Source organism: Typopeltis vanoorti, chromosome 19, assembly GCF_054136105.1.
Source record: "Typopeltis vanoorti isolate ZY-2024b chromosome 19, IOZ_Tvanoo_1.0, whole genome shotgun sequence".
NCBI classification, from domain to species: domain Eukaryota; kingdom Metazoa; phylum Arthropoda; class Arachnida; order Uropygi; family Thelyphonidae; genus Typopeltis; species Typopeltis vanoorti.
The window spans coordinates 72,411,164-72,432,840 of record NC_143567.1 but is presented as its reverse complement, the minus strand read 5'-3'; the positions used below and the strand labels follow the sequence as shown (position 1 = coordinate 72,432,840).

The window sequence follows — 21,677 nt, the reverse complement described above, 5'->3', positions numbered from 1 at the left end:
ACTCATGATCTCTCTTTTTGGACTGATTTATACCTTTAGCCTGTTCTACCTCATATAGAGGTGTACAATTTAGAAGTTGTACACCTCTATATGAGGATGAAAGGATTTTTCCTCCTGCAAAATAGGCAACCCAGCCAGAATAACACATGCAATTTACAGACATAATACTTGCTTCAAGCCTATCTAAAAATGCTCAATGCCATTCAGAAGAGAGTGATCCAGTTAATTATTGGCCCACCTCTCACAGACACAGCCTCACTTCAGTCAGTGTCTCACAGATATACTGTTTATGCCTTATTCCATTTCTACATGTATTTTCATGGGTACTTTTCTGCTTTTCTAATGTCCAAAAACAGGAGAATTCCCAGTGGAGAGAGGATTCAGGCAAGGATGCAAGTTATCGCCATTATTGTTTAACTTTTATAGTGAACAAATGTTTAGAGAGGCACTTGAGGATGTAGAAGAAGGAATAAAAATAAACGGAAGAAGAATTATTAATAACTTAAGATATGCGGATGATGTAGTAGTGATGGCAGAAAGTGAAAATGGGTTACAACAAATTATTCAAAGAATTGAAAACTCTTGTAAAGAGTATGGACTAAGAATTAACACAAAAAAGACCAAGATAATGATAATGGGTAGAAAAATAGGAGATAATGTAAAAATAAGATGTAGAGGAAAGATTTCAATATTTAGGTAGTTGGATCTCAGAGAAAGGAACTTCAGAGTTGGACATTAGAAATAGAATAAGTAAAGCTAAATCGGCATTTATGGAAATGAAGAGAATTTTAATAAACAAGAACACTAAAATAGGCATTAGAATTGGAATAGTTAAAGCAACAGTTTGGAGTATTGCAAGTTATGGAAGTGAGTCATGGACACTAAGAAAGAGAGATATGGAAAGAATTAATGCATTGGAAATGTGGTGTTATAGAAAGATGGAAAAGATTAGCTATACAGAAAGAATATCAAATCAAGAAGTTTTAAGACGAGTTGGGATGGAAAGAACAATGTTAAAGAATATTATGCAAAGAAAGACTAGATTTGCAGGACATCTTCTGAGAGGTTCTTCGGGACACCTGACAAGAACTATATTACACCGGAAAGTTGAGGGGAAGAGAAGACGTGGAAGACCAACTAGAGAGTGGTTTAATGACATCGTGGAATGGACTGGTTTAAGAATGATGGAAGCGACAGACAGAGAGAAATGGAGAAGAGCTGCTCATCTGCTGCAACCCTCTTGCTAGAGGATGCTACCGGACGACAACGACGACTGTTCTGCTGAACTGGCAGCAGTGTCATAACTAGCTTTTCATGGGCCATGTGCAAGATTTTATTTTTGGCCCTCCTTTTTTGGAAAAAAAAAAATAAACAAATATGATAGGAATAGATCGATCAATTTTTAACTTTAACCAAGAACGTTATGGAATTGGCCCTCCATGGCAGTAAAATTTGAAATATAATACTTATTTTTTTTTTGATACTCCATTTCAGGTCCCCTTCGTCCTGGGCCACCAGTCTAGTTACAGTACTGACTGGCAGATACTATTCTTGTACTTTCCTCAAATCCATAAATAGCCGCTGGTCAACTTCCATCTGCTGTCTAGTTCCAAACATATTGAAAATGTTTGTGCCTGTTTCCCAAATGTGAGAAGCTGTCATTAGATATCACAACATTAATTTTACCTAGCCTTTTTGTGCTCTGAATCTGCCAGGCTTTTTGAATGTTCTCCCAGCATATTCCTAATAGTAATCAGTTCTTTGTGATACATGCCATTATACTTTTTATATACTGTTTCAATTTAATGATGATGATGGCAGAGGCTCTAGCAAAATATTAGTTTTAGTAAAATGACTGTTAGTGATTAATGTGTTGTTTATTATTTATTTATTTTATAATTGTTTGCTATACACATTAGTCTAGAAGTTCAATGCTAACACCACAATAGAGATATGCCAAACATGCTAGTAATCTGAATGTCAACCTTCATATTGCAGTTTTTCTAATTGCACTTTCTCATCAATGCATTTGTTGTCACCACACTCTGTTCTGTTCCAGCAAATACATCACACTGCATGGGAAAATTCAATTTGTTTAAGCAATGATTTCTATTTTAAATGTACAGATTAGTGTACTAAGAAACACAGGTGATGTTCATCTTAAAACATTATCAATTAAATGTGATTTTTAAATATAGCAAACACTATTTTAACTGAATCCTACTCAGAAAAGTTTTATAAAGTTGTAATATATTTAATACTATTGATGAACTAAGGGTTAGATAATCTGGCACTGCTCTAAAGAACAAATATTGTACTTTTTGAGATATCCAATAAGAGTGGGGGTGATGGTCTCACATGAGGCAATGAAATTCAGATGTACAGCCTGTTGGTTGGAAAGCAGAAGTATTGATGAAATGAATGAAAAATTTAAAATTTGAAAATGAAAATATAATACTGATTATTTTTTTGATACCCCTATTTCAGGTTCCCTTCGTCCTGGACCCAATAGAGCCAGTCATTAATATGAAATTCTTACTTTTAATTCAGGTTGTTCTTTTACATCTTCTTCTTCTTTTTCTTTCCTTATATCTTCTAGCTGATCTTCACTTTCAATTTTGTCACTCATATCTTTCATTCCTTCACCTTCTCCTAAGCCACCTTCTTCAATATCCTGAAACTGGGTGGTTCCTTCCTTTTCCATTTCTTCTTTGAATTCTTCTGGTATACAGAAACCCTGTTAGAAAAATAAAGAATGAAATCTATAATTACAAAATAATTCATTTAAAAATTATGCACTTGTGAATATGCAGAATAAAATATTTTGCTTTGGGTTTTTGTGTCCATTCATATTTTGAAGAAATGGATTAATTTATATTTTTGATTACTTTATATGAATTAATTATTTTTTGAAAGGGGGAGGGTAGTGTTTGTTGTGAGGATAGAAAAGCAAAGAGGAAGCAAGTTGATGATAGCAGAGAAACTGTACCCAAATGGTGAAAACAAGTGTGTGTGTGATTACCCTCCTCTTATTCACTAAACCAATAATATAATTAAGTGAACTTCATTTTCCATGCTCCTAAATGCTGTTTAAGGAGTAAGTTATTTTGAGTTTCTCAGGGAAACTACCTTTTCCAGTATTTAATGGAGAGCACATAAAGATTGTGAATAATGGATTTTATTACATCCTTTAATATAATGATGGAATCCATTACTTTTGAAATATGTCTCCAGTTAGAAAATACTAAGTGAAGAAATAGTACTACAAATTACAAACCAAGATAAATCAAGTCAAAATGAGTCAAAAGATTTGTCAACAAATAAAATATCACACAGTGTACATTTTCCATGTGGAAAATATTTGGAATTCTTGATGAATGATCTGGATTTTCCAAATATGGGCAGATCATATTGGACAACATATGAATTTTTGGTGGACCATATAAGCGAGGAGTCTTTCCAAAATGAGCGTGTAACTATACATAGTATTCTGATCCAAGCTAACAACTTTATCAAGGAGCTTATTTAATTTTAATCTGTGGTTTTGTAGGGTTATAACTAATTTCTTGATAGGTGGAGGTATCCTGTAAAAGGCAGTCTATCTTCCTTTCATAGTTAGTCTTATCCATTACTACTACACTACAGTTTTTCTTTTATCCATTTTTGAAATAGATACATGGTTCTTTTGTTTTAATGAGAGCAGTACACAAAATGCAGCAGTACTGATTGAATATTCTGTAGTGCTTGAATGATTGAAACTTCAAGATTTTCCATTACCATCTTAAAACCAGACTACCTTGCCATTCTCAAGTGGGATGAAGATAATATAGTGAATTGCAATATCACAGTCATGACTTATTTAATGGAAGAATGATCAACTTCACTTCCTCTTATTTTTGTTAATTTTCAGTGAAGATTAATTTTCTCTTCTTGAGTTGACATTTGCATCTAGCTTACCCTGGAAAATGCCTCATATCCATGCTTCTCCTCAGCCCATAGTCCATAGTCATTCTCCTCAGCCTCCAAAAAATTTGATATTCATTTTCAATAATAACACTATTTTTCATCTCCACTTTATAAATCCCAAATCCAGTGAACTTGAGAATACTGTTTTCAACATTTGGTTGGTTGGTGCACCCAAAGCCTCCCTAAAAATTCTTAATTACACACAGAAGAGGGCACACTGCTTAATAGATGATATCCTTCTCTGCAGACTTCTTCCAATCACTTTCTCATAGCCACTATGTTTCATTGGTGCTACCCCATCAAAATGACCACTACTAATCCTCCACCTTCACCATGCAAGAACACAAGTAGCCACTCATCAGCATCCATATATGGTTTAACTCAAAACTTATCGAACTAAAACTTTAATGAATTGTTTCTTGATCTTTTGTTTTTCCTACTGTCCTGGTATGAAACATCTGTTTTTGTTAACCGTTCTTTTCCCATTATATTTAAGTGACATATCACCTTAGCTCTGCTTATACACATTTCTGAATGCAGGGCAATGTCAAGTTTCTTCCTAATATCTTCATTTTTTTAATATGATTCTCCCACTGATGCTGCTATCCATTCACTCCACTAATTTTTCTCAGACATCTCATATCTGTAGTCCATAGTCTTTCATCAGCCGTTATTTCTAACTCAACTCTCAGATCCAGAAGTTTAAACTAGTTTGAATACCATCTTGGTGGGAATGTTAGTTTTTTTTTTAAATTGAATATTAGTCCTAAGATTTTTGTCTCTGTCACAACTTATACACATTTCTGAATGCAGGGCAATGTCAAGTTTCTTCCTAATATCTTCATTTTTTTAATATGATTCTCCCACTGATGCTGCTATCCATTTACTCCACTAATTTTTCTCAGACATCTCATATCTGTGGTCCATAGTCTTTCATCAGCCGTTATTTCTAACTCAACTCTCAGATCCAGAAGTTTAAACTAGTTTGAATACCATCTTGGTGGGAATGTTAGTTTTTTTTTTAAATTGAATATTAGTCCTAAGATTTTTGTCTCTGTCACAACTGGAATTATTGCTTATCCCAGTCTTAGCTCTGGGTCAAGAAGAAAACTGTGGCAGAAGTGTATATAAGCTGTCATCTGTTCTGAGAACTTACCTGTTGCAAATACTCAGAAGGAAAAATGATCAATGGCTTACAACTATTTTTCTGTGACCCACATATTGCAAGAACAACAAAGATGACAAAGTCATCTACAAAGAGGATATTATTTACAGTTAGAGGAAGTTATTCTGTTTACTGAGATAACTTTGACTGCAAACAGTGTGACATTTATAGATCCTTGCAGGATTTTCTTCTCTTGAAGAAAAAATCTCGTTATCTGAAACTTGCATGTCTGCAAGACATGCAAGATTCAGATAGCGAGAGAAAGTTTTTAATAAAAAGATTCCCTTTAAGACCAAAGTTATATGGATCTATTGGTATGCCAAACCTCTATCCTATAACATAATTTTTTCCTATGTGAAAAGAAACCAATACTAGATGCTTGGGTTTTAGGAAAGCATCTCTAATGGATGTTTCCAGTCATACTAAATGATCTAATGTTGAGTGGTGCTTTTGGAAGCCAGATTGTGTTCTTGAAAAAAGGATGATCTTGCACACACACAGTTAATTCAAGTTGTTGGACGAAAATTTGTTGGAAGTTCTTTCTGGATTCTTGCCTGGCTTTGGAAAGGCAATTATAATTGCCTTTCCAAAGTGGTTATCATCCAGTGTGAGACCACCACCCTGCTTACTGAAGTGGCTTGAAAAAAAGTTCTATGTTGTTTCTAGTGCTAGGTTTCTGGACTATGTAAAAAATATAACTTTTTTTAAAATTTAAAAAAAATAATAAAAATATAAAAAATATGGGTTTACAAAAAACTTTTATGGGCTGAGAGATATATATATATATATATATATATATATATAAAACTGGATGTGACAGTCAGTGTAAAAATGAGAAATTTGATCTTAAAAGGAAATTGGATCATTATCAAAAGTAAATGGGAGTGAAGTAGGATCTTTCTTGCAGGTAATAGTACAAGCCTGAGTTTTTATTTCATTGAAATTTACTATGTTGTCTTCACTCCATTTGAGAATGGTGAAGAGATCAGTATATATGTCATTATTATGGAAGATCTTGAGACCTCTATCATTTGCATACTACAGGATTTCTTGAAAGAGGAAGAGGAATGAAGGGTCATTGGCAAAACTACAAATAGGATTAAGTCAGAGAGAGGATGTGATTGATGTAAAGAGGAAGAAGTGGGTGAAAGTACAGAACTCTGGGGTATTCCAGCATCGATAGAGAAATCTGATGAGAGGAAAGCCATCCAACATAACATGCAATGAATGACCAATGAGGAAGCTGGCAATCTAATCACAAAATGGAAGCGGGAGACCATATAAGATGGTAGTTTGGTCAGGAAACCTAAACACCAGACATGATCAAATGCTTTTAAAGTATCAAAAGCAACCACATGAGTTTCTCCATTGTCTGTATCCAAAGGTGGGTGAGATTAGCAAGGAAGGTCAGCTGTATAACAAGAATTGAAATATTGGGAAAAATATTGGAAATTTGAGGAAGTAAGAAGATATTACTGATGCTTTATCAAAGCTCTCCCTGAGAGTATCTGCTATCCCTTTTTGGTAAGCAAGTGTACATTCATTCTGTTGTAGGATTCAAAATGAGTGTGCTATATATCTGTTCTTCATAATCTGGATTTTTCCCAGAATTTGGTTAATCAAGTGATAGAAGACATGAAGATCCATGAGTTCTGGTTCTGTTTCACATCGTCTAGAGAATGCTTTCTAGAGAGAAAGAATTTATTTTCTTTGAGATAAATCAAAAGCAACTAGTTTCACAAACATCTAAAATCTGGTGGCTTCATTTAGATTTTATGGAAGAAATCAGTTTGATGTTAAAAATATTTTGAAGTGAGAAAGAAAGAACATGTTAGTACCAAAGCACAAAAAGGAAAGAAAAATATGGACTAGCTTAGCAATACTTTGACATCACCATGCCCTATTTAGAAGAAAATTTTTTTTCTAGATGAATCAGATGGCTCCCTTAATAGAAACCAAGGATTTATTTTGAATATTGGAAATTGCTAATCAGATCACTTGATATATCAGACTTTTTAACTTCTTTAATAATTACTTACAGAGAGGCAGCTGACATGTTATGTTATTGTAATCATATTTCATTTATGTTGAACTGCTGATGTTTTACCAAACAATTTATTTATTTTTTAACATAATCTGCTTTCTTCATTTCTTCCACATAAAGCTCCACAATAATATTTATGATATAAACAACACCAAGAGAGGAAAAAAAAATTAAATATACATATCCACATAAAGCTGCCAGATTATAGGTGTTTGCAAAACTAATTGGTTTGATTAATCTCTAATGTATTGTGTAACGAGTAATAACCTTCTGAATTTTACCATGGTTTTCGGAAAGGCAGAATTGATTTGATGTTTTGGATACTGCAGTTGTCGTGGCTAATATCATACACTCTGCAACTGTTCACTCCACTAATTTTTCACTTATGGATCAACTTTATTGATAGAGGAGGAGCGGTTTGCTGCTGAATCAAATTGTACTAAGGATGAGAAGGTGTTCCAGCCACCACTTTGACCTATTTTCCATTATGATATTGATGATGGAGTATATGGTTGCCTTTGTGTAGGAGTGTACAAGAAAATGGTAGCTTTCATAATTGTTATTTCCATTTACCACTGATACAATGGAAAGAAGGATGACAAACAAACTGTGCTGATAGTGAATGTTTGGGTTGGTGGAAGAAGAAGAGTGTTATGTTCACTGTTAGGAGAGAAGATTCTTGTTATTGCACATGCTCATCAGTGCTGCCTCTGATGTTAGTGTATGTGTGCACTACACCACAAAGTATTGTGGCCATTTAAATCTTCCATTATGAGCAAAGGAACTAACAACTGCAATGCAAGATCATCAAAGTCATTCTGAGATATGTGGTATAATATTATTATACTACAACTCTTGCATATATGCTAGGTGGTAGAGAGATGAAACATACTGTAATAAAAGGTCATACCGAGAGGTACATGGCAATTTACCTCTTGATAGGACCTTTTATCGGTAACTGTCTCAATGTGATATGGTTGCCTACAAGGATGCAACTCTCCTACATGGGCAGGTCTTCCCTTTCTGGTCTTTACAGATGGCAGAATATACTGCAACATAAAATTTCACTAGGTTTCAATTAAGTATCTTATGTGCAAAAACACAATGGTTTATGTGTGCGAAGGTTTCTGTCGTTCAGTAGTTAGAGAGATAAACATGTGGTCTCAATACCAGAATCTATTAAATATGAACAGGATACGTGAAAACCCGACAAGTTTCATAAGTCGTATGACTTACATCATCAGGGGCATTGGTGTATAAAAAAGTTGTTAGTTGTGTTTAACTTTTTTTATACTCCAATGCCCCTGATGATGTAAGTCATATGACTTGCGAAACTTGTCGGGTTTTCACGTATCCTGTTCTTATTTAATAAACATATGGTCTCAATACTGGAATCTATCTCACAATGGTTTATGTTTCTACAAGAGGATCCTGATAGCATCAATGATATCAGGATCCTCTCGTAAATGTTTGACAACATCCACAACAATTCCAATGTAGAAAGATGTTAATTATTTATGTTAGGTAGATCCATCTGGGTTTTAGTTTTGTGAAGTTTTGTATTTGTGTCTTGAATTTTTCTTTTTTTTGGGAGGAGTAACTATGAATGGTCAGTATCGATCTCTTTCTCCTGAGTTAAAATAGCTAATGAAATTCTACTCTGTTCAGGATATTAAGTATTTCAATAGTGTTATTTTTCTCTGTGGGCACAGAGATATGCATTTTATTTGTTTGTGGGTCTGGAAGCATTTCCTCGAATTTTTGAGGTGCCTATTCCATTATTTTTCTTACTAAAGGATTCTCATATAGTGGAATTATTTTGGTATGTTTTCAGGAGAATTCATATTCATTTTTTCCCCTTTTAACTCCAATGAAAATAAGAGTAAACCGTGGGAAAATCATGCATGTTAACGTCCTTTAGATACTTTTTTTTTTTTTTTTTTTTTTACTGTTATCTTCTCAGTGACAGAGGATTTGCTACTGTGGTATACTTCCCTTCACCTCCTGATAAGTAATGCTGCTGTTGTCTTAATCTTTTGAAACTCTTTTTCATCCTTCCACCCCTGATATGCTTGAATGCGTTATATCCTCTATTTCTATATTTTGTCCATTTTAGCCTTTAAGGTTAGCCTACACTTAACTCATTGTTCTCTCAAACCTTTCTCCTTTTTAAACAAACAAAATCTTTGGCCGCTCTTAACTTTAATCACGTGTAGGATACTCAATGATTAGGGCTTTGTCCTAGAATGAGACGCAGTCATTAAACATATCTTCTGAGACAGTCCACCTGATAAGCATTGACAAATTTATTTTTTAACTGCGCCAGCCAATACCGAGGATAGATGAGACTCTTATCCAGGATGGCTTTCTCAGAGTGATACACAGTAACTAAACTACAGTAAAGTTCTAACGTCTGTTCACTATATTCTTGCATGCAGTAGTGGTCCGCTTTGTTAAATTATACACGTGGGTTCTTCCCACTAAGTTTGATACTATTTTTATGAGTGGCTGTTTGAATTCATATACCAAACCAGATCAGGCAGGTACTAAGAAACATATTTATTGATTAAAGAAATGATACATGAAAGTCTTATTTCTAAGTAATCTGAATCAAATTTTAGTAATACCTCAGGTTCATTACTACTAATGAAATACATGAACAAATTTGCTTGGACCACCTCTATATGTAACCTAACATTATCTCATCACAAGTTATCACACATTCTACACTCATGTGGTCACCAGTTATATCACTTAACACAACACAATTAATTCATACAAATTAAATAGAGCCCTTCTAGGCAGACAGTTCTCAAACAAAGATGGGTCTATGCCAAGTTGGAGGCAGTTCCTAAAGTTCCATATAATAAGTCCACTACACAAAATGTTCTTTGGAAAACACACAATTCCTTAACCATGAATATATAATACAAGAGTCTACATTACCGTCTTTGAAATGATACTCGTTCCCTTCTTCTGCCTTGTCTGGGCATCAAGGCTTCTTCTCAGTCTGCTGCTCTCGTCTGGTCACCTTCGACAACTGTACGGCCAGATTCTCAGCAGGAAGGGCGATATGGCTCAGGAGCTTAGCCAGAACGGACAGCATCTACTTGGTTTTTCCATCGCACGATATAGCATAGCTATCCTAGTCCAAGGAAATAGCTAGCCCTATTCCATACGTTGCGACAGGCGACTCATACCTTCCATGGCCAGCCTGGAACTTCCCCGTAGGTTCAAGAAACAGGAACCACCAAAAAACCCTCGAGTGGGGTTTGCTTGACCTTTTTGTTTTCATGCTCTTCCCGGTGTTTCTCGTATCTCGCGATGCCCGCCAATGCGGTCATGTGGGTTTTTCGTCACGGCGTCCAGCTCCTTCCACTACATCGCACGTGCTTTTGGCGTGTTTTCTTAGAAAGCACTCTAGTTTCTCTTTCTCATACCCCCCCCCCCCCTCGTACACGTCAAAAGGTGACCTTGGACTCTGGTTTACAGATTTTGCTATCTCATGATACATAAAATGGGGTTCTTAAATTAATTCAATACATTAAATAATTTCTCTATCAGACCCTTATACATAACAGGTTAGGTCTTACAATTTTCTTTCATTTGTTATATAATTTCTTACTCCTATCTTAGTATCATATACAGATATATACATTTCCAGTTTATGGCCAACACACCACATTCTCTGCCTATTTTCAAAGAGAGTTGTTCTTGAATAATTAAATGGTAATTCTTTTTTCTTGGTTTATTCAGGACACAACAAATGGTCTCCCTTGCAATTAGTCAACTCATTTCTGAATGAGGGTCCTAACCAATTTTTCCAAAATCTTCACCACCACTCCTGAGATACTAATTGGTCGATAGTTGGATACATCGGTCCTTGCACTACCCTTGTGCAATGGAATTACCATACATTCCCTCCATTCCTGCAGAATCTTCCCTGTTCTGAGACTCATATTAAACATCCTGGTCAAAGGAATGGCCTGTTCAACTGAATATTCTTTTAGCACACGCTGATATTCCCTCAGTCCCTATTGCTGAATTCTTATTCAGTTTGTGCAACAGCTCTAATACCTCGGCCTCACACACCTGCATTTTTTTATCTAGTGAAGAGGTAACAGTGAGCTCAATGTTGCGTTCACCAGGTTGATAGCTTTTAACAAAATGGGCACTCGTTAACTGAACAACTCCTTCTGCATCTCTAACCCTCATGCCACCTGGATTTAGAAGAGTTATTCTTTCATATTCTTTCTTTCTTTTACTTGCAGCATATTGATAGAATTCTTGTGGGTTGTCTTTAGCACGCAGAGCCAGATTCTTTTCATAATCAGACTTTGCTTTTTGTACAACAGTTGTAACTATTCTAGCCTGCTGCTTATAACGTTCATCATCCTTATGCAAACGGTATTCCTTCCACATCGTCCTTTTCTTACGAATCTCTGGCTTAATAAGATTACACATCCATTTGACTCCTACTCTATTTATTCTTCATGCTATTGGGACACATTCTGATATCGCATCATTTAAGTATTGTTTAAATGCTTCCCATTTAAAGCAACCAATCCCATTCCACTGCACTCAGTATATTCCTCAGTTGATCATAATTTCCTGCTTTGTAGTTTGGCATGTTGTAACCTTTACTGAATGGAACATTCATAAACTTAGTCACTTCCCAAGTGAGCACCACATGATCACTGTCACCAACTGGAGGCAGAATAATTGTCTTTAACTGAAATGCCCTTTGACACTATAATCAAATCTAACACTCTTTGACCTTGAGTTCCTTCTATCACATGCTGCTTGAGGAAGTTGTCCCACAACAGCTAGCTCAATAAATGCATTTTCATTCTTCTCATGAGATTCTACTGCTACCCAATCAATATTTGGATAATTGAAGTTTCCCATTATGATTACGCTTTTCACGCCCATCTTTTCTATTTGGTGATGCATTTCTTCATCACCAGCAACCGATCCACTAGGTCTGTAACAACATCCCACTATGTAATTTGTCTTGTTAGATTCCACCTCACACCAGATGGCTTCAAACTCACTGCCACATGAAATATTGTTAGTAGTATTACTACATTCATAGGTCTCAACTCTAACTGGATTTAAGTCATCCAATATCATTAGCAGCATGCCCCCCCCCCCTCTCCTATCCACTCTATCCTTTCTAAAAATACTGTAACCATGACACTCGATACCAGTTAGTAGGTCTGATTCTGATAGCCAGGTCTCACTAATTCCTACAATCTGAGGTCGCAACATACTGACTAAGACAACAAACTCTACCCTTTTGTTTCTGATACTCCTAGCATCCGTGTACAGAAATAATAATCTACCTGCATGTTCTTTTGTATACTCTTGTTTGCAGTCTGCCTGACACAGTTGGACAACTTGAAGATCTCTATTTCTTCTCTAATGCCTTACACATGTAGAATCTTTGCACACATATGATAGGTCTGAACCGGATGAACACAAACCTGAAATCGTTCTCGCCTTGTCAACATTTCCATGACAAAGCCCATTCCCGTCATTAACACAGTCATATATACCATCGTCGCTCTTACACTTACATTCACTCCTGTGAATGTAAGTGTAAGAGCGACGTAAAAACTCAGTGTAAAAACTCACATCCATTCCCTCTACTACAGCCTACGCAGTGAAAAATTTATTTGAGGATAAAATCATCGAAGTCAATAAAAATCAACTGCTTAAATTTTTATTTAATGTCTAAACATTTGATTGAGCTATTTTTTTACAGAAAAATAAAGTAAAGTAAAATAAAAGTAAAGATGTTTGAATAGTGCTCGACGTTTTCATCTTGTCATGCAATATGCGATAGCTGGTGATCGCTTTATCAAGATTTCGGCAGACTTCGAAGCTTCGTTCCATATCAGGATCAGCATTAAAAAAATTCCTCAGCATGCTCACTGTGATTGAAAACTAGCTCAAATTATTTTGCAGTTAGTTTCTTAGTCATAACATTCTCTTCTTGTTCACACTCATCATATTCTACATATGCACACTGTTCTGAATGAGAATCGAGCAAGTTTCTCACATTTTCATTATCCAGTTCATTAAATCCAAGTTCTTTTCAAATTGTGCTGAGGTGATTTCTTCAATAATGTTAAATCTTGGATTTTGCACACAATAAACTAACATGGGCTTGAGTTCAAAGTTGCCTTCTGCATTGCCTACTAATAAAGGTGTAAGACGATCTTTAGATACTTTGTATCCTGGTTGAGATGCTTCAGTTTTAGCAAGGAAAATTTTGGCATACGCTTCCAAAAGAGGCCAGTTTCATCAACGTTGAATATTTGATGATCGACATAATCATCCTCCTGAATTATCATTTGCAATTCTTCAGGAAACTTAGCCACAGAATCTTTATCAGCACTAGCAGATTCCCAAGTTATTCATACATTATGCAGTCCAGCTCGATTTTTAAAACGGTCAAACCATCCTAAACTGGCAGTAAAGCTTTCACATTCTTCTTGAAATTAGGTCTCTTTCAATGATGCAAAAATATTGAGAGCTTTTGCCTGAATATTCCTTGTACTTGTAGCAGTAGCAACTTTTCCTTGTTCTTTGTATTCTTTGTCTCGCACAATCATTGTATTACTAGCACCACTTTCATATCTATTAATTACTTCCAGCTTTTCCTCTAACATAATTACTTTTCTTCTCTTTTTATTATTGCCACTTTCTTTATCAGTATTTCTCTTTCAGGGGTTGAATATAATGTAGCCTTATAGGTCTAAATTAAAGCAAAATGAAGGAAAAGTGATTGAACAAGAGAACAGAGTTTGCATGTGCACTTGTGATGATAGCTTTGAGTTAACTGCTGAGTGTTGCCGGCCACAGAGAACTACTCACTGGCTGCTACATTGACAACACTTGCTGCAGATTAGCGACAAAAAATTTCACATAACATAAAAAAATTGCATTAACTGATTAATCACTTGCTTAAAGTAGGAAATAGTATCATTTCACCCAATCACGCTAACTTATTATTGCGCATATCGAATTTGCATTAAATGAGTTTTCCTGTACAGTAGCTAAACCTACCCTTACTTTATGGCAGTGAGATATGAAGAATAAAAAAAGCAGATGAAAGAAGAATTGAATCATCCAAAATGAAATTTCTGTGTAGAACTGAAGTAGTCACAATAATGGATAAAATCAAAAGTAGCAAAATCAGAAATAAACTTGGAATCAGAAACTCCCTAACTGAAACAGTTATTTGCTATAGAGAAAAATGGAAAGAACACGTACTGAGAATGACTAGAAGTGCAATACCTAAACAAATTCTAAATTATCACCTGAAAGATACTCGATGCAGAGGAAGACTCTTAAAAAGATGGAATTGAGTCTTGCCAGGCTTACAGGCAAAGTGGCCTGTTGTAAGATTTCTGATTTGATCAGATTTAAAATTTTAATTTTCTAAAGCATTTCTAATTGTATAAACCCATTTCCACATCTTGATCTTCTGGAAGATCAAGATGTAAGAGTGGGATAGATCAAAGAAAGATTATCTATACAAGATTTAATAATTTATTCCAAATGTAAATTGCATAAAATAATTTGCTTACCTTTACCACTAGAGTAGTGAATATTTCTAATAAGATGCACTGTAATTTGCAAGTAGAACGATGTACAGCAGTTTGAACTGTTATATAAAACTGTAGAAGATTGATGTACTGGTGCAGAAGAGGAACAACAGCCAAGCATAAACTAATGATATAAAAAAAAATTAATATCATAATAAATTGATCTTGTTTAGTGAATAATATTTTCATTATAAATGAGTAGGCAATGTGGGGGAGCAAGTTAACACAGGCTTAAAGAAATAATATAATAAGTTATATGATATACAGCCACCTGTTAACTGGAGAATTTATTAAGCACATTAACATCTTAAAATGAATTAATTACCTTTTTGTGCAAAAGTTTTATATACTGCTCAGAAAAGACTTTATATGAGTCATTTCTTTATAAGAGTATTTTCTACCTTGAAATTGCAAGAGGAATTTTTTATATTTCTTCTAACTGTCATATTTACTAACTTTTTTTATATATATATTTATTATGGCCTTACTCTCTCCCTCTCTCTCTTACCGTGCATCCTATATATTTCTGAATCAGCTTATAAAGTCAAATTTCCTCTCTGTCTCTTAAAAGATAAATTCGGCAAATCACAGCTAATAATCAATAACAATGATACAATCTCTCTACATACATAGCAAATCTTCTGTTAATATCTTTGATCCTCTCCAGGCCCATTAAAGTTCTGGGTGAGCAAAGTTTTTAAGTCATAAATTAAGACAACCAAATACTTATGTAAGGGAACATAACTTCCTGTCTTCTATAAGATAAGCATCTTTTAATTAAACCTACAACATTACTAATAAGAGTTAACTTAGAATTTCTATTAAACAAAATACACAAATTCTTATACTCAACTCTTTCTCAAGATTTTCCATTCAATTTACATTCTTCAAATACTACCATCTTACTAAATTGCCAAGGCTGTATTCATGGGTGTACGAACTGTGCGGTGGCACAGGGCCCCGCAAAGCGCAAAAAATTGAAAAAAGAAAATCAATTAATTTTTTTAATTATTACATAAATTAATATTGTAATTATTCTATAAAAAATATTATTATATAGAAAAATATATATGTATATAATTTTACAACCAACTATTGTTGTTATGGTAAGTGAAATAAGCTCGTACCGCTAGAGCGGTAGTATTTGAAACTACTCTAAGATATATAACAATATCGTATAACATAGTATTAAATCGGGAAAAGTGCATTTTAAAACAGGTGTTTTTTAATAATTTTAAGGAATTTTTTGATTTTAGTTTATGATTTTATGAACAAGTATATACACGTACTGTCATGGCAATTTATTTATGTGACATTACTTGCAAAACATCAAAAAATATATTTTGCAAACTGGTTTTAGGTTATCCGACATCAGAATTTTTCTTCAATAGCAGTTTTCAATCTATATTAGATTTATTTATTTTCTAATATTATCTATTTTAGATATATTTTATTTATCAGATAAGTAATTTTGTTTTAATTTATTAACTTATTTTATAATTAAATCTATCGTATTTAATTCTAGAGTATGAGTAGTCTTGAGAGAGATTATTATGGAAGAAAATACCCAAGTGGGCATGAAAAACGAAAGCGAAAACAAGAAAAAGAAGCAGCTGAGGAACGTCAAAGAAATTTATTGTTTAAATTTATGAAGTTGAACTCATATATTTATTCAGATATATCAGTTGATAACAGAGTTCTGAAATAACTACAAACAGTTCGTCAGCTTCAACATTAATTAATAATGAGAGTTCTGAAATACTCAAAGGAAGCGGAGAACATGACACGTTTGGTCAAACAATGAGTATTGAAGATCCTAAAACTCAGACACCAGAGGAAGGTGAACTATTTACTATTGATGATCCAGCAACATGGCCCAAAATTTTGAACAATGCAACACTAACACAAATTGTACAACGTGGTCCACTGTCTCCTCCGACTAAAAATGATTTTCCAAAAGATGACAACAAGAGGTGTTTTTCCACAGCTCACTATGTTAGGACAATTGCAAACTGCGAAAAGCAAAACAGAAGATGGCTTGTATATTCAAACTCTTCCAACTCTATTTTTTGTTGCAAATTATTTTCTTCTGATGATAATTTTTTATCTAATACTGGCTTTTCTGACTGGCGACATGTAAGTGAAAGATTAAAGTCGCACGAAAGAAATCCAGTGCACATGAAATGCATGTATTTATGGACACAAATGGAATGTAATTTAAAAAATCACAATGCAATTGATCAGGCAAATCAAAATGTTATAAAATTTGAAGCAGAACGGTTAAGAAATGTTTTAAGACAAATAGTAGCAGCAATTCTTTATTTATCCGAACATAATTTAGCTTTTAGAGGTAATTTTGATACTTTATACACAGCCCATAATGCAATTTTTTTGGAATCATAGAATTATTGCAGAATTTGATCCACTTTTAAAAGATCATTTAATGCGATGTTCAGGGAAAAAAAATTATAGGTAAGAAACAAAATTCGTATCTATCACCCATTGTGCAAAATGAATTAATTGTTGATATGGGAACCAAAATTCAACAAAATATTGTAAATATGATATGACAGGCAAAGTACTATTCAATAATTCTCGATTGTACTCCTGATGTTAGTCATCGGGAGCAAATTTCAGTATTTTTTAGATTTTTACATATATTTGAAGCAGATATCAAAATTCATGAACACTTCTTGACATTTTTAACAACTAACGACACTACTGGTAAAGGTACATATGAAAATATAAAATCACTTTTGAATAAATTAAATCTTAAATTGTCAGATTGTAGAGGGCAAGGGTATGATAACGGAGCGAATATGAAAGGAGTATATAAGGGAGTCCGTGCTTACATTTTAAATGAAAACGAAAAGGCATTTTATACTCCTTGCACCTGTCATAATTTAAATTTGATTTTAGGGAATGTTGCAAAATCATCAATTATAGCAATAATTTTTTTTAATGTTATACAAAAAATATATACATTATTTGATGCCTCAACTTCATGTTGGGACATATTAAAGAAATTTGTTAAACAATTAACCTCAAAACCATTATTTGATACAAGATGGGAATTTAGAATAGAATCAGTTAGAGATGTACGTTTTCAAATTCCAGAATTTTTAAATGCACTAAAAGAATTATTTAAAACTGCATCAGATAATACTATCAAAGTAGAAGTGGTTTCATTATATGAACAAATAGATTCATTTGAGTTTATACTAAGCCTTGTAATTTGGTATGAGCTTTTGTCAAAAGTTAATTTAGTAAGTAGAGTATTACAAAATGCAAAAATTCCCATAGACGTAGCAACTAATCATATTAAAGAGTTAGTGCAGTGCTTTGAAGGGCAGAGAATATCAGGATTTGATAGCTGTTTTGAGATTGTTAAAGAACTATCAAATCTATTAGAAATAGAAATTAAATTTAAAGAAAGTCGAGTACGTCGATGAAAACTATTTTTTGATTATGAAACGCCTGATGAATTACACATAGGTGATAAAGATAATTTTAGGATAAATTTCTTTTCTGTAATTTTAGATACTGCTCTACAATCTATCAAAAAAAGATTTGAATTGTATGAAATTCATGAAAAATCATTTGGATTTCTTTATGATATGAAATTAATAAGAAAAATCACAGAAAATGAATTAAAATTTTGCTGCAAACAGCTGTATCAAAAATTAAATACAGATATTGATGAATCTAAATTTTACAATGAATTAATTATTTTTAGAAATATTGTTCCAGAAGATGCACCCATTAATATTTTAAAATTCATAATTGCAAATAATTTGTCAGATATTTATCCAAATATTACTACGACATTTAAAATATTATTGACCAGTCCAGTTACGGTCGCATCAGCAGAAAGATCATTTTCCAAATTAATATTAATAAAAACCTATTTGCGATCTTCTATGTCTCAAGAATGTTTGTCATCTCTGGCAATAATATCTATAGAGCATGAAATTGCAAAAAATTTGAATTTTGAATTTTGATAGCGTTATAAATGATTTTATTGATAAGCGCATTAGGTTAAATAAAATTTAATATATTAAGATTCTTTTAAATCTTATAAGTTGTTATACATATATTTCATTCTTTATAGTAAAAATGGATAATTTTTTCATATTTTTATATTATTATTATTTATATTATTAAATAAATCATTGTTCTGGCATATTTATATGATAATGTGTACTTACATAATAAAATAATATATCATGTACATACAAGCACATTTATTTTTTAACTAATTTTTTCCCTTTACTTAAATTGATGCTAAAGAGCATACTTGTTTATTTGTGCATAAATATTTTTAATATTTGATTTAATTAATTAATTAACAAGATATTCTTCCAATTAAGATTTCCATAAATGTTACTAACTTTCAGGGATCCCGCTTTTCCATTTCGCACAGGGCCCTGAAAATGTAGAAGCAGCCCTGTAAACTGCACAAACACAGTATTTACATTTGTCTAAGACATATTTTAAACTTCACTTCCCTGCCACTCTTCTCATCTTTTAAACTCTGAAAAGCAGCGTTTCAAAAACTTTCAGTACTTGGGTACCACTTTTAAAATTTCACTAACACCAGTACCACCCCCCCCCCAAGCAAAATTAAGTTGGGAGAAGTTATAATAATATTTCATTCAAATTTGAATAATTAATTCATGTTTGAATGAAACAGTTACCACAATCATTTTCATTCTTCTTCTTCCTAACATGCATTTTATGCCAGGTGGCCTGTTCTCGTCTCATGCCATCTCTTTCTTGGTCTTCTTCTTCTTCTTTTACCACTTATTTTATATCTGTATAATATTTTTGGTAGACTGCTGTTGTCCATTTGATTTAAATGTTCTATTCAGTTTTGCTTATACTGTCTAATGTAGTGATCAATTGGTTTTATATTCAGGGATTGTAAAATTTCTTCATTTGTTTTATGGTCCCACTTGGTATATCCAGCTGTTTTTCTGAGAAATTTCATTTCTGCTGTTTGAAATGATTTTTCAATTTTTTTAATTTTTCATCTTTCCTTTTTATGGTCCATGTTTTGCTTGCATACAGTAGAGTTGGTTTTGACAAGACATTATATAGTCTGATTCCAGTGTGTTTTTGTACCGGGGATGGCTTAAATATATTATTAATTATGCCATTTACTTTGACAAAGTTTGATATTTTAGTGTCTATGTCTTTTCCCTCTTTGTATGATAAATCACATCCCAAGTATCTGAAAGTATTTACTTGTTCTAATATTTTATTCTCATCTCATCATCCTTTTTCCCTCTTTTACCTTGCGGTGTCGAGGATAGTTAATCATCAGACTTCAAGCCATTCACAGGATAAGGCCTATGCCCCGGTGTATCCTATGTCTGTAGTGTTGAGTTCTCAAGGCCAGTTTGCCTGCTTTGCGGGATGAAAAACCCCAGGATAAACTGGAGAAAAACCCTACTGTCCTCGTCCAAGACTGGCTAACTTGGCTATGGCTGAGGAAGATCCTTCAGCTCCTCATGTCACCGACGGGAATTGAACCCAGGACACTCCTTCCCCAGGCAAAGCGCACAGCCACTAGGTAATAGATAGATAATATTTTATTATCTATCACTATTTTACTTCTTATTGAGTTTTCCCCTTTGAATGCCATTATTTTTGTTTTTTCATTAGATATTGTCATATTATTATTGGTTATATTGTTCATATATATTGTTTTGAGATATCATTTAATGATTTTAATGAACTTTGTAAATCATCTTCGGATGTAGCTAATACTATTTGATCATCTACAAATAGTAGTGTATCTTTCTTCATTTGTGGGGTTATTTGTATACCAAATGGGTTATACTGTTTCCAGATTGTTATAATTTTATTTATATATATATATATATTGAAAAGCAGAGGTGAGAAGGTACATCCTTGTCATACTCCTCTTGATATATCCTTCCATTCTGAGATGTGTTCTAATTTAACTGCTATTTTATTTCCTGTGTATATCTTGAAAGGATTGTAAAAGTTTTCATTTCATTCACTATTTTCCATTGTGCATCCCATTTTTAATCATTGATCCATATTAAAAGGTTTAAGAAATACAAAAGAAATATTATTAATTAAATATTTTAATATTAATGATTATGAGAGTGCACTTCACAGGATTTGTTAATAACCAACAAATCAACTGCTAAAGAGTAAGAGTATTAACTGCATGCATAAAACCTGTACATTCATCACAACTTGTTATGCAAACATGATTAAACATGTATAGAAGCACATGATTACAATTTAAGATATGAATGATTTTGAAATGTAGCAGAGAGTTTCTGACTGCATCGTTCAAACTACTGTATCTGAATTTAAACTTTTAATGCAATCAGTTCAAACCATGTGGATGGAACATGATCATGATATAAATAATCACACCCTTAATGGAGGTCATTCGATATATGCAAAGAGACACATTTTGTTTCAAACTTCTTTTAGATTTCTTTTATTTATTGAAAAATTAATTATTGAATAGACTTGCACTTATCTGTGACAATGCGACAAGAAAAAAAAAAGTAAAAAAACAACAACAAAAATATAATCCAAATTTTTTAAAAAAAAGTCCTGTATATTCCCTGGAGACCTTTTGCATACCTGTGGGTATGAGAACTGCACTTTGGAAATACTGCTATCAAGAACTGAAAAACTGGCTACTCTATCCAGGTTCAAATTATTACCAAAGGAGAAAATATCCCTCTTAATATCCAAATCAAAATCATTTATGAACACAATAAAAAATAAAGGCACTAACACCAAACCCTACCAACTGTGCAATCAATCATATGGTTCTTAGAAGACTCCTTTCCAAATACAGTTATTTCTTGCTGTCTCCTTGACAACAAGTTTT

At 33.3% G+C, this 21,677-nt stretch overlaps 1 protein-coding gene across 1 annotated transcript in view; it reads right to left on the bottom strand.

Annotated features, from left to right (window-relative positions):
- The window catches only part of LOC150096239 (midasin), a 1,081,806-nt gene that overhangs the window by 67,147 nt on the left and 992,982 nt on the right, over positions 1 to 21,677 (bottom strand). The window contains exons 82-83 of the mRNA XM_090409469.1: positions 14,774 to 14,915; positions 2,540 to 2,737 (exon numbers count right to left, since the gene is read on the bottom strand). Coding sequence (XP_090265595.1) covers positions 2,540 to 2,737; positions 14,774 to 14,915 — 340 coding nt within the window. The remainder of the gene's footprint in view (positions 1 to 2,539; positions 2,738 to 14,773; positions 14,916 to 21,677) is intronic.